General features: G+C 50.7%; 1 protein-coding gene across 2 annotated transcripts; it reads right to left on the bottom strand.

Annotated features, from left to right (window-relative positions):
- Positions 1–8: 8 nt before the first annotated feature.
- Positions 9–7,797, bottom strand: ICAM3 (intercellular adhesion molecule 3). Of its 2 annotated transcripts, none has more exons than XM_053219918.1 (8): positions 7,779–7,797; positions 7,463–7,554; positions 6,620–6,886; positions 1,978–2,283; positions 1,352–1,639; positions 757–1,011; positions 394–642; positions 9–308 (listed from the first exon to the last, which is right to left on the bottom strand). In XM_053219918.1, the coding sequence occupies exons 2-8, from the start codon at positions 7,542–7,544 to the stop codon at positions 115–117; spliced, it is 1,641 nt and encodes a 546-aa protein (XP_053075893.1). In that variant the 5' UTR covers positions 7,545–7,554; positions 7,779–7,797; the 3' UTR covers positions 9–114. The 2 variants fall into 2 exon arrangements, with proteins under 2 accessions (XP_053075893.1, XP_053075892.1); XM_053219917.1 differs by lacking the exon at positions 7,779–7,797 and adding an exon at positions 7,679–7,721.
- Between the last annotated feature and the right edge of the window lie 5,656 nt (positions 7,798–13,453).

The raw sequence follows: 13,453 nt of genomic DNA, 5'->3' as shown, positions 1-13,453 counted from the left end.
AGCGCAAGTGGAATCAAGCAACAGACTCTGGATTTTCAGGGCTTTATTGGTGTGGAACCGGGGATACAGCCAAACCCCTATCGTCGTTGGTCCAGCATCCCCCAGGTTCGAAGCTCAGGACGGCCCCTCCCCCACAGCCTCCTCGGGCTGCCTAGACGTCAGGGGCAACCAAGTGCTCCCCTGGTTCACTTGGTAAATGTCACTCCTCTTCTGCAACCCGAAGACGTACACTAAGGCCGCAGTGGTAGTCACCAACCCCAGGGTCACTAACACCACCATGACGATGGTGACAGCATGGGCATTCCGACCTATGCAGAGAAGCAAGGAGTATAAACACATGCACTCTCCCCGCGTGGGTTGCCCATCTGGATCCGCAACCCCGTTTTGGCTCACCCTGAACGTTCATCACCACGGTCACAGTGTATGTGCCTCGAGAGCTGACCGCCCGGCAGGAGTAGGTACCACTATAGTTTAACATGACGGTAAATGGAATGCCAACGGGCACCTCATTCCGGGAGCCTTCCTGAAAACAGTGCAACTCGGGGTCCGGATTGCCCCGGGCCTGGCACCGCAGGACATTGGTGGTTCTGTCTTTCCACGTCAAGCGCTGGGGACATTTGGCTTGGTCAATCTTGGGACCGTCTATGAAACGGTCAAATGATTAGACATACTGGAGTCACAGCGTGGCAAGGAAGAGTAATGTCTTCCCACCAAACAAGGGGAGCAAGGGTTTAAAGGTCAGAGTGACCTACTCACACAGAACACGCAACTGGACGCTCCTATTCCTGTGTAAGATCTCCCTGTCCACCTCGAGCGTGGCATTGCAGGAGAAGTTGCGCTTGTCATCCCTCTCGGTGGCGATTAGCTGAAGCTGGGCAGGCTGGCCAGGGGCCGCAGCCGGAACTCCGTCCAGCGTGACCTGGACTCGGGCTCCAGCCGCGCAAGTCACAGTCACTTTGGTCCCCTCAGAGGCGCTGGACTCACTCAGGTTTAGGATGGGCCCCCAGAAGCCTAAAAGCGGGGCCTTGCCCTGGAGTTTACTGACCACCCACCTCACATCGGATCCCCGCCCTCCATAACACCTGTTTCGTCTCGAGGTATCAGGCCATGCCTTTCTGCTACTCTGCGGGTCCCCACCGCCTACCCCCCCCCCCCGCCCCCTTCCAACTTGGGACACTTGGGCTATACCCTTAGTTACTTAGACCCCGCCCACACTACAACCCCTCCCACTCTGGAGGCTCAGGCCCCACCTCTCCAGTCTAGTCTTCGTCATCTGTGCGGCGCCACTCGGCTACCGAGGCCGCGCCCCTTGTCCCGCCTGTCGAGCCGTCTTGGCTCCGCCCCCTCTTACGGTAGACGGTCAAGTTCTCCCGGGCCTCCCGGCTGTCGCTCCCCAATGTCAGGTTGCAGACAATCTCCCGAGCGCCCTCCTGCTCCGCGCTCGCTGTGACTGTAGCTGTGGCCGTGATCGTATCCCCATGGCTCTCGACAGCAGGATTCAGCATCTGGTTCCCCAGCGCCAGTTGGACCTGGGCCTCGGAGGCCGGGAACAGCCGGTCCAAGGTGCAGTTCACGGACCACGTCGTTCCCACCTCCAAGAGCCGGGGGACAACGAGGTGTGGGGGGTTCACGGGCAGGGCTGCGGAGAAGGGCAGGCGTGAGCAGGAGGAGGTCTCCCAGAACCGTGAAAGGGTCTCCCCTTACCCCATGACTCGTTCAGTGCCCCCAACCACGGTCCTTTCCCAGAATACCTTGCGGCCTGGATCACCCCCTACCCAGAATACACCCACAGAGCCTTCTCGTAGGCTACCGCGGCCGCGAGTCTCCCAACGGAAGCTGTGCACGGTCCAGTAGCCAAGGGCATGCCTTCCCAGAAGCCGTTGAGGTCCAGTCCACTCCGTTTTCCAAACCCTCCCGGCCAGGGCGCTTCTACTCTGGCTTAGCTCATAACCCACCGTCCGCAGTCCCTTCCCTCACCGAAAGTTCGGAGCTGCCTGGGGGCCGAGCTGTTCTGGAACAGACCCAGCCCTCGGGACCGCAAGTCCAGTTCCGTGCGGCACGAGAAATTGGCGAGGTGGTCGTCTCTGCCCGCCAGCACCGTGACCGTGGCCTCGGCGGGCTCCCCGACGGCCGGCTGCCGGCTCAGCTCCTCCTCCCCGCGGAGCAGCACCACCGTGAGGTTGGTCCGGGGCGCCCCGCCGGCCACCTGGCAGCGCAGGGTGAGGTTTTCGCCCACGGGCTGCCAGCGGGGCAGGGGGGCCAACTCCACGCGCTCCGGGAACCCTGGGGTAACGTTGGGGGTGGGAGAGAATTGCCCTTAGCAGCCAGCCCTGCAACTCCCACCCCAGAGAGCAGAGAGGGGGCTGAGGGTGCCCCAGTGCAGAATTGAAATTTTGAATAAACCTGGAGAGCTCACTTAGTATGTGCCTGCAGAAGTGTTTGCTATTGTCATTTAGCATCATGATTATTATTTCCTGTTTCGTGGGACACCTTGCCAGGCACTGAAATAAAGTCAGATTTTTCTGTTCTGGAGAAATTCACAGTTAAGGGAAGAAAAACAAAAAAAAAAAAAAAAGAAGAAGGAAGGAAGGGGACCAACTTATGACCACATACAACATTATTAGTACTCATAAAAGTTCCTGTTTATTTAGAGTTTTCGTTAGACTTTCCAATTTAAAAAAAATTTAAGTTTATTTATTTTGACAGAGAACAGACCACATGAGCGGGGGAGGGGCAGAGAGAGAGAGGGAGAGAGAGAGAGAACCCTCAAGCAGGCTTTGCGTGCAGTCAGCACAGAGCGTGCTGTGGGGCTTGAACTCACAGACTGTGAGATCATGACCTGAGCCGAAGTCAAGAGCCAACACTTAACTGACTGAGCCGCCCAGCCGCCCCTCCTATTCCAAATGTCATCCACCTTCATTCACAGGCAACCAAGTGAAATCTTCTCTATTATTCTTCTTCTTTACAGATGGAGAAACTGAGGCCCAGAGAGGCAAAGGTGAGATGACCTATCCAAGGACACATAGCCAGAAAGGGGCCCGGCTGGGTTTAGAAGGTGAGACTCCCAACTCCAGACCCGTGTATTCACCTGCCTCCTTTTTTTTTTTTATATATAATGTTTATTAATTTTTGAAGTGGGGGGCAGATGGAGAGTCCAAAGCTGACAGCAGACAGCCCAGTGCAGGGTTCGAACTCACGAACTGAACCATGAGATCATGACCTGAGCTGAAGTCCAGACGCTTAACCGACTGAGCCAGGTGCCCAGTCACCTGCCTCCTTGATGTCACATCTAGGGACTCCCATGGCTACTCCCAGCTTCTGGCTTGGACTCTGGCCTTGGCCTCTCCCAGAGCCTGGCCCAGCCACCCCCCCCCCCCCCCCGCCCTCAATCCATCCGAGGCTCTCCAGGCTCTTACCACAGCAGCCTCTCAGGATGCTCTGACACAGTCACGAGGGACTCAACACCCCAGGCTGGGTCCTCTCCCCGCCGCAACAGCAGTGTCCCTCTGAGGCACACGTACCAAACCCTGGGCCTCCTTCGGGAAACATCTCATACCCTCAACGATTTGAGCCCGGATCTCAGCTATCACAGAGGCCCGTGCACTGGCTGCCATGAAAAATATTTCACATCTTACTACAGGGAAGTGTAGCTTTTCAAAAGTTCCATGACACCATTTCACTTTTATGAAAGACCTGCGTTAGTTAGTATTAACGGAAAGAAATCTGAAGAGTATTTCCGCTTTTAAGAAAAATGGCTGGGAATGCAAGCTGGTGCAGCCACTCTGGAAAACAGTCTGGAGGCTCCTCAAAAAACTAAAAATAGAACTACCCTACAACCCAGCCATTGCACTACTAGGCATTTATCCAAGGGATACAGGTGCGCTGTTTAGAAGGGACACATGCACCCCAATGTTTATAGCAGCACTATCAACAATAGCCAAAGTATGGAAAGAGCCTGAATGGCCATCGATGGATAAATGGATAAAGAAGATGTGACACACACACACACACACACACACACACACACACACACACACAATGGAGTATTTATTACTTGGCAATCAAAAAGAATAAAATCTTGCCATTTGCAACTACGTGGATGGAACTGGAGGGTATCACGCTAAGTGAAATTAGTCAGTCAGGGAAAGACAAATATCATATGACTTCACTCCTATAAGGACTTTAAGAGACAAGACAAAACAGATGAACATAAGGGAAAGGAAACAAAAATAATACAAAAACAGGGAGGGGGACAAAACAGAAGAGACTCATAAATATGGAGAACAAACTGAGGGTTACTGGAGGGGGTGTGGGAGGGTGGGTGGGCTAAATGGGTAAGGGGCGCTGAGGAATCTACTCCTGAAGTCATTGTTGCACTCTATGCTAACTAACTTGGATGTAAATTTAAAAAAATTAAAAATAAAATTTAAAAAAATGGCAAAAAACGAAAATACCATGCAGCTATACAGAGAGCAGTTATACAGAGAGCAGGCACCCTGCACGGGGAGGGTGGTGCCACCAGGCTCCCTTCCCGGGATTACACTCAGCATCTCAGCCACAAGTCCCCAGGGCTCTGACCTGTGTCTGTGAGCATCAGTGCTTTATCTCCATTTATTTTGCGCATCCGTTAGCAGGATGTGTCCTAAGGTCTCAGAAAAGACTAGGAGGGGCGCCTGGGCGGCTCAGTCAGTTAAGCATCGGAGTCTTGATTTTGGCTCAGGTCATGATCTCATGATTTGTTGAGTTCAAGCCCCGCACTTACAGCATGGAGCCTGCTTGAGATCCTCTCTCTCCCTCTCTGACTGTCTCTGCCCCTCCTCAGGGAGCATGTGCTCTCTCTCAAAATAAAGTAATAAGCTAAAAAAAAAAAAAAAGCCTAGGAGAGGTTATTTTTGGGGTCTGGGAATGCTCACCATTTTGTCAATATAAATTAATTGATTTTTCACTTTCTATCATTTTGACTTATAAAAAGTTTCATAGGAATGCTTTACTTTCGGACAGTAGGAGAAACCTTTATTTACGATTTTAGAATATTTAACAAAGAGGCCCCCATCGGGGCACCACTGGTCAGAGATGATGATAGGCCAGCAAATGCCAGGAATGCTCGGGAACTCGGGGTTGGGGTGCGGTGGGCTAGCCGCAATATGGAGCATACGCCAATTTCTACCATGAAAACACTGCCTCGATGGCCGCTTTTAAGCTACCCAGTGCGACACAGGGTTGGGAAAAGGTGAGGACAGTCGGCTGCGGTGAGCCAGGACCTACAGGCTCCCGCAGAGCCCTGGACAGAGGCATCTGAAACACACACAAATGTACGCCCTATACAGAAATGTGGACACAAAGATATGAATGCAGCGACATGTACTGACACAGACAGACATCCACGGCCATCACGGACACACACATTGACATAGAAAACACGCTTACACAGATATACACACAGGTGTGGATACTGACGTACACAGACGTGTACATTCACATTCACACTCAGATACATACACACAGACACGCGTGTGCACTCACACAGACACACAGAGATGATGACACACATACAGACGCTCACAGACACGCACACAGGTACACAAAACGGATACTGGCCCACAGCAGGAGCCTACCCACGGTCACACGCACACACTACACTTATCTAGGAAGGCTTCACAAAACGGTAGGTTCCATGAGTGTCCGTACTCTATTTTCTCGTCTACTGTATTCTTTTAAGTGCAGAGGGATTCTGGCAGGAACCATAAGAAACAGGGGACACCCGGGTGGCTCAGTCGATTAAGCATCCGACTTCAGCCCAGGTCATGATCTCACGTGATTCATGAGTTTGAGCCCCGTATTGGGCTCTGTGCTGACAGCTCAGAGCCTGGAGCCTGCTTCATGTGTCCTCCCTCTCTCTGCCCCCTCCCCACTGGTTCTCGCTCTCTACCTCAAAATAAATAAATAAACATTTAAAAAAAGAGAGAGAAAGAAACTGGTAACAGTGGGGTCTGGGAAGGAAGACTCATCTGTTAGGAACAAGGGCTTGAGGGCCAGACTACCCACTTCTCCAGGCTATGGACCCTGACAAGCAACTTTACCCCGTTGAGGCTTAAATTCCTCATCTGTGAAATGGGGCTCCTAAGTGTACCTCCCCCACCTGGGAGACTTCTTAAAGACTGAATGAACCCCTAGTGTCCACATTTAAAACAGTGACCACTCGCAGTCAGCACAAGGCAATGGAGGTTTAACACACACCTTTTTATACTTTTGGATTCTGGAACCACATGCATGAATGATTAACTGCTGTGAAAATAAAAGTAATACATAAAAGACACGAGGTATCATTTAAGAATCCTTGTCGGGACGCAAGTTGATTTCACAGCTGCTGCCCTGGCATATGGTTGAGATGTATCTCTCTGTCTCTGTCTCTGTCTCTGTCCGTCTGTCTGTCTGTCTGTCTGTCTCTCTCTCTCTCTCTCTCTCTCTCACACACACACACACACATTCAGGTCCAAGCTCTGGGTCAGAGCCCTCGTTCCTTTCTGGAGACTCAGGGTTCCCTGCTCCCCCGCACCACTGGCCATGTACCCCCACTACTGCCCAAGGCCAGTGCCACCTCCAAGCCACAGTCACTCACGGTATACTGTGATGTCAGAGGAGGCTGTCATCTGGAAGCCATCGCAGAAGCCGGAGCAGAGGACCTGGCTGTCACTGGTCACACTGCTGAGCTGGAAGGCTGCCCAGCCCAGGCCATTGCCCACTGGCTTCTTGGGTAGGGATGTCTCCAGGGTGATGAGTTTGGGATTGGGGCAATCCGTGCTGCAGTTCACCAAGAAGGACCCTCCTGCAGGCAGCACCGGGTTCTGGGGCTCCACCCTCAGCGGGAACTTCTGCCCCTGGGCACCTGTGGGAGCAGAGGGACACCGCTGTTTGTTCCTGTGCCTCAATCTACCCTTCTGCAGGCCCCACCTTTTCGCATCACCTCCCTGCCTTCCTGGAACTTCAGTCCGGTGGGGAAGACAGATGATTGCTCAGGAACTGGGGAAGCCTCCGAGGAAGGCTAGGGGAGACCCTGATCCAGACTGTAGGAGGAAGCATGTGAGGGAAAGCTTCCTGGAGGAGGGGACAAATCGGGCCAGTTCGGAAGGGAAAGTAAGAATTGGTTATCTGAGTGAAAGGGAAGTGATCCTGGCAGAGGGAAAAGGAGAGACAGAGGTCCAGGGAGGGACTGTGTGTGTGTGTGTGTGTGTGTGTGTGTGTGCACGCGCGTTGGGGTAGGAGACAAGTCACAGGCAGGGGAGCCCTGAAGGCTGAGTTAAGGAAGCCATAACTTTCTGTTGAGGCCAGTGATGAGCCCCCTGTCAGGTGGGAGTTTAAGGAAGTGTTGCGGCAGCCAGGATGTGGGAAGCTTTGCTCTCTCCATTCCCCCACCCTCCCCTGATCCCCCAACTCCAGCCCTCCCCAGGCTGACTTGCCTCACCTGGGGGCAGCAGACAGCAGACGAGGAGCAGGGAGATAAGTGTGGTCCTGCAGGCCCCCCGCAGCAGCCCCGAGGGTGACATCGTGGCCAGCCTGCAGGAGGAAGTTGCCTTAATGAGGTGCAAGGCAGTGGGGAGCAGGCGGGGCACCCCGGGGACGGAAGCACAGCCACAGTGGTTACAATTACAGAAGTCCAGGGGCTGCTCTTTGCCCCGACCTGGGGAAGGGCAGAGGGGATGTTCTGTGGCCCAGAGGGTCCAGAGTGGGGGACCTAGCGACGACGTGGAGGGTGCTGCTGGGTCGTGGAAGGGGCAGACCTGACTTAACACCGCTGGCCTCTAAATGCACTGACAGGAAATGCTAACGCAGTCGGCTTCCTTTGTTCTCAGCACAAGGAAGACACCTCCTTCCTGATGAACTTGGGTGAAGGGGGGTGTCCTGTTCCCAGAGAGGAAGTTAACACGGGATCTCCTGACAGACATTGTCCTTGAAGTGATAAGGTGGGATTTCAAGCTGACAGTGGGGGGGACTTCTAGGCAGGGTCTAAAAGCGCAGTGGGAGATCTCAACATTCCTTGTGGGGGTGAATAAGAGATTTGGGGGTGACAGTTGAGGGACCCCTGAGATGAGGGAAGATGTGAAAATGAACAGAGCCTACATGTATCGGGCCCTTGTGACTGGCTGTGTGTTGACTGAGTGGCTACTGGGGGGCCCTTTACCTCTGAAGATCTTCGAGGACCCCCCCTTCCCCGTGGGTCATGCTGAGGCCGGGTGTTTGGGGTACAGCCGAGTCTGGAGGCTCCATCTGTTGAGGATGCTACTTGTAACTGGTCCTTACCCCTGTCCTCCGCCCCCCTGCCCACCCCTCCGGGCAGCCGGTTTCTCCACCCCCAGAGAAGGGACTGGGGGTCAGGTGGACCCTAAGACTTCCATCTACTCCGTCTTCCCAGCTTCTGACTTTCCCCTCGCGCGCCTCCGATCGGAGCTCCAGAGAGGGACCTGGCCGGGGTCCTTGATGGCACCCAGCTCCCATGCCCTCTCCCCATCCTGAGGCCACGCCCCCTCCTCTCTCAGCTGAAGCACCTTTCCCCTCCAGTCGGGTCTCCGCCCCAGTCCATTTCCCACAAAGTCCCGCGAGATCCCCTAAAACCAAAATCAAAAGTATTTGTAAATAATACTGGTATCCCCCACTTTTCTAAAGTTCCGTTACGCCACTTCACGTTTACGAAAGACCTGCGTTAGTACCTGTTTTTGTGGAACCGAAAGAAATCTGAAAACGATTTGCCCTTTTATGAGAAAAGATGAAAAGCGAAAAAATAGTACTCGGCATTGGTTTTGCAGTGGACGTCGCAGAGGCAGGGAGAGGGACACCGCCAAGGCCCGTCCCGGGGATTACACGCAGCATCTCAGCCCCCAGCCCCCAGGGCTCTGACTTGTGTCTATGGGCATCCGTACTTTATCTTGATTTACTTTGTGCATCCGTTAGTAGGATGTGCCCTAAAGTCTCAGAAAAAACGAAGAGAGGTTATTCTTTGGGTCTGGGAACGCTAACAATTTTTTTCTGTATAAATTAATGAGAAGTACTTCCTCTCTTTAAGCCATTTTGGCTCACAAAAGGTTTCATGGGAACGCTTTACTTTTGTATGGCGTGAGAAACCTGTGTATGTGAAAAGGGATGATACCCAGATTACAGAAATTCCTGGAAGTTATAGAGGAAATGAACAGGGGATCTCCAGACACTCTCCTTGAGGTGACAAGGTGGGATTTCAATGCAACATTTAAAGAGGACAATGCAGACACTACTAGGCAGGGTCTAAAGACCTTCACCTGAGAGGTCAGTATTCTTGGGGGAGGGGGGGGGAATAAAAGAGAATAACTCAACAACAACAAAAAAGCAATTAAAAATGGGCAGAGCACTTGAATAGACATTTCTTTTAATTTTTTTTTTTTTTTTTAATTTTAGAGATACGGTGCTTGGATGGCTCGGTTGAGCATCTGCCTCTTGGTTTCGGCTCAGGTCATGATCTCACAGTTCATGAGTTCGAGCCCCATATCAGGCTCCACTCTGACGGTGCCCCTGAGCCTGCTTGAGATTCTCTCTCTCTCTCTCTCTCTCTCTCTCTCAAAATAAATAAATAACCTTAAAAAAACAAATTGGAGAGAGAGAGAGAGAGCACAAGTGGGGGAGAGAGGCAGAAGGAGAGAGAGGACCTTAAGTAGGCTGCAAGCCCAGCATGGAGCCTGATGCAGGGCTGGATCCCACGACCCTGGGATCATGACCTGAATCGGAATCATGAGTCAGATGCTCAACTGCCTGAGCTGCCCAGGCGCCCCTAGGCATTTCTTCAAAGAGGCGATATAAATGGTCCCTAAACATATAAAAAGATGCCCAGGCTCCCTAGCCATTAGGGAAATGCAAATCAAAACCAGAATGAAAGTGAGGCGCCAGGGCGTCTCGGTTGGTCGGTTAAGTGTCTGATTTTGGCTCAGGTCACGATCGCACTATTCATGAGTTCGAGCCCCGCGTCGAGCTCTGTGCTAACAGCTCAGAGCCTGGAGCCTGCTTCGGATTCTGTGTCTCCCTCTCTCTCTGCCCCTCCCCTGCTCATGCTCTCTCTCTCTCTCTCTGTCTCTGTTTCTCCCTCTCTCTCAACTAAATAAACATGTGAAAAAAAAACATAGCATTATAAAACAAACATAGAATTATACAATTCCACTCCTAAGTATGTATCCAAAAGGGACTCAAACAGATATGTGGACACCAAGGTTCACAGCAGCATTATTCACAAAAGACAGAAGCCACCTAAGTGTCCACGAGCAGACAAAGGGGTGAATGAAACATGATGTATAAATACGGTGAAATATTATTCAGCCCTAAAAGGAAAAGAAAAACCCATCTGACACGGTACAACACGAATGAGCCTTGAAAACATTAGGCCAAGTGAACCAAGCCAGGCACAAAAGGACACATAGTGCACTTAGATATGAGGTCCCTAGACTAGGCAACTAGTGGAGAAAGTAGAATGCGGTGGCCGCCAGGGGCCGAGGGGGAGCGGGATGTGGCATCAGTGTTTAATGGGGACAGTTTGGGAAGATTAAAAAGTGCTGTACATTGTGCTGGTGATGACACATCTACTTATTTTGATTTGTGTCTAAATCATGAGATGGGTTGATGGATGGGAGGAATGGATAGATACAGTGTGGCCAAGTAATATTTAGCAATTTAGGTAATTGTGGATCCTAGGGGTAATCACTGTATTATTCTTCTGACTTCTAGATGTGTGCGATTTTTCAGAAAAAAAAAAAAAGTTGGAAAACAAAGATCCTTGATGGATCTGAGTGGCTGCTTAAGTCACAAAAGGAGGGACAAGCTGATTTTGAGTTCCTCCTGTCAAGAGGGCACAATGCCCCCTGTGGAAGTCTTGCCAGGAAATGGAAATTGAGAGGCGCCTGGATGGCTCCGATGGGTAAGCATCCGACTTTGGCTCAGGGTATGATCTCACGGTTTGTGAGTTCAAGCCCCACATGGGGCTCTGTGCTGGCAGCTTGGAGCCTGGAGCCTGCTTCAGATTCTGCGTCTCCCTCTCTCTCTGCCCCTCCCTGGCTCGTGCTCTGTCTCTGTCTCTGTCTCTCTCTCAAAAATAAATACTAAACATAACTTTTTTTGAAAAATTAAAAAAAGAAAGAAAGAAAGAAAGAAAGAAAGAAAGAAATGGAAATTGAGCCTGGGCATTGGTTGGTCAAAGGGAGAACAGAGGAACATATTAAACTACACCACAAGGGTGACATCAGACTTCTATAAAGCCTACAGGGCGAACAATCCAGTTTTTTTAAGTTTTTAATGTTTTTTAAAATTATTATTTACTTTTGAGAGAGAGAGAGAGAGAGAGAGAGAGCAAGAGTGGGGAGGGGGGTGGAGAGAGACACACACAGAATCTGAAGCAGGTTCCAGGCCCTGAGCTGTCAGCACAGCGCCCAAAGCAGAGCTCGAATCCACAAACCCTGAGATCATGACCTAAGCCGAAGTCAGACACTTAACCAACTGAGCCACACAGGCGCCCCTCAAATATGTTGCAAGGGGCAAAAAAAGGAACCCAGAACTTAAAGGAAGCTGCCCTCAAACCAGTGCAGTATGTGAGCCTTGTTTGAACGTATATTTGAACCAGTAAATATTTAAGAAACAATTAGGGGGGCACCTGGGTGGCTCAGTCGGTTGTGTCCAACTTCGGCTCGGGTCATGATCTCACAGTTCCTGAGTTCAAGCCCCATGGCGGGCTCTGTGCTGACAGTTCAGAGCCTGGAGCCTGCTTCGGATTCTGCGTCTCCTCCCTCTCTCTCTGCCCCTTCTTGGCTTGCACTCTGTCTCTCTCTCTCTCAAAAATGAATACATGTGAAAAAAAATTGCAATCTAAATACTCACAGGCTACACAATGATATTGAAGAATTATTGTTAAACTTTTTAGGTGTGATAATGATTGCAGTTATTGTTTGTGGTTCGATCTTTTCAAGATACGTATGGAAGTTTTTACAGGGAAAATGATGTCTGGGACTCTCTGCAAAATTCTCCAGTGGCAGGGAAAGGGATGGGGGTAGAGCTCAAACATGTTCGGCAGTGGATACTGGAAACTGCTGATGTTGGCGGTTAAGTTCAGGTTTGTTTGTTACCTTATTCTTCCCTATTTTGCATGTGCTTTAAACTGTCCATGATACAACTTAAAAAAATTTTTTTTTTAATATTTTTATTTGAGACAGAGAGAGAGAGACAGAACATGAGTGGGGGGTGGGGGCAGAGAGAGAGGGAGACACAGAATCCGAAGCAGGTTCCAGGCTCCGAGCGGTCGGCACAGAGCCCGACGCGGGGCTCGAGCCCACAAACCGTGCGATGGTGGCTTGAGTCGAAGTCGGACACTTAACTGACTGAGCCACCCAGGCACCCAACTTTTTTTTTTTTTTTTAAATAAGTAGCCACACAAGAATAGGCAAGATAATTTTGGAAAGCGACTGCCCTATCAAATATCAAAATATATTCTAGTGGCCACGTCTTTTACCAGGTGGCCACTACCAGGCTCGATCCTACAAGCAGCTATTCCCATTGAGAATTTGTGCTACAGATACCCTTGAACCTGGGCAAGGAGGCCATGTAGCAGGTGGCTACTACTACTGCAAGGATTAGAAGTGACCAATGACCCCCAGAAGGGAACAAATGCTAACATTTCAATGATGAGCCACAACACAGCCATAAACTAGAACAAGGAAATCCTGTAGGCCTGGGTATGTGGAACCATCCCGAAGACCTCTATCAGGTAGGGGAAAAAAGAGTTCTGCATAGTAGTAGCTTTTTTTTTGGAGGGGTTGCCTGGGTGACTCAGTCGGTAAAGCATCCAACTTTGGCTCAGGTCATGATCTCATGGTTCGTGGGTTCGAGCCCCGCGTCGGGCTCTGTGCTGACGGCTCAGAGCCTGGAGCCTGCTTTGGATTCTGTGTCTCCCTCTCTCTCAAAAATAAATAAACATTAAAAAAATTTTTTTAAAAAGAAAGAAACATTAAAAAAAATGTTTTTTAAGTAGGCTCCGCACCTATCGTGGGGCTTGAACTCACAACCCCGAGATTGAGAGTCACATATTCTATCTATTGAGACAGCCAGGCACTCGACGTTACTATTTTTCCAAAAGATGACAAAGCATAGTATGTGTACAGATTTCCTTGTATCTGGACGAAGTGTCTCTGGGAGCAGAAACAGGAAACCAGATGACATTAGTCGCCTTCAGAGAGACGACAGCAGTGGCTAACAGACATTTCACTGTTGATTTCAGTATTACCTGCTTCCCCTCCTCCCCCCCGCCCCCGGCCTTATAACTATAATGCAAATTTAGTATGCAAGCTGTTATCAAAAGCAGATCTCAATACACGAGTATGGAGTATGGAATTATCTGGAAAAGGGGAGATGCAACGCACAAGGTCTTGAGAAGTCAAATGAGAAAGAAAAATATTAC

This window comes from Acinonyx jubatus, chromosome A2, assembly GCF_027475565.1.
Source record: "Acinonyx jubatus isolate Ajub_Pintada_27869175 chromosome A2, VMU_Ajub_asm_v1.0, whole genome shotgun sequence".
Taxonomy (NCBI): domain Eukaryota; kingdom Metazoa; phylum Chordata; class Mammalia; order Carnivora; family Felidae; genus Acinonyx; species Acinonyx jubatus.
Note: the sequence above shows the minus strand (reverse complement) of the source record. Positions and strands in the feature narration are given on the sequence as shown.

Excerpts from the sequence above, each read along its gene's own strand:
- ICAM3 (XM_053219918.1), bottom strand. The coding sequence starts at position 7,544 with ATGTCACCCTCGGGGCTGCTGCGGGGGGCCTGCAGGACCACACTTATC. Across the intron at positions 2,284-6,619 it reads CTCTGACATCACAGTATACC|GGTTCCCGGAGCGCGTGGAG; the intron begins GTGAGTGACTGT and ends ACGTTACCCCAG. Across the intron at positions 1,640-1,977 it reads CAGGCAGCTCCGAACTTTCG|CCCTGCCCGTGAACCCCCCA; the intron begins GTGAGGGAAGGG and ends CCTTCTCCGCAG.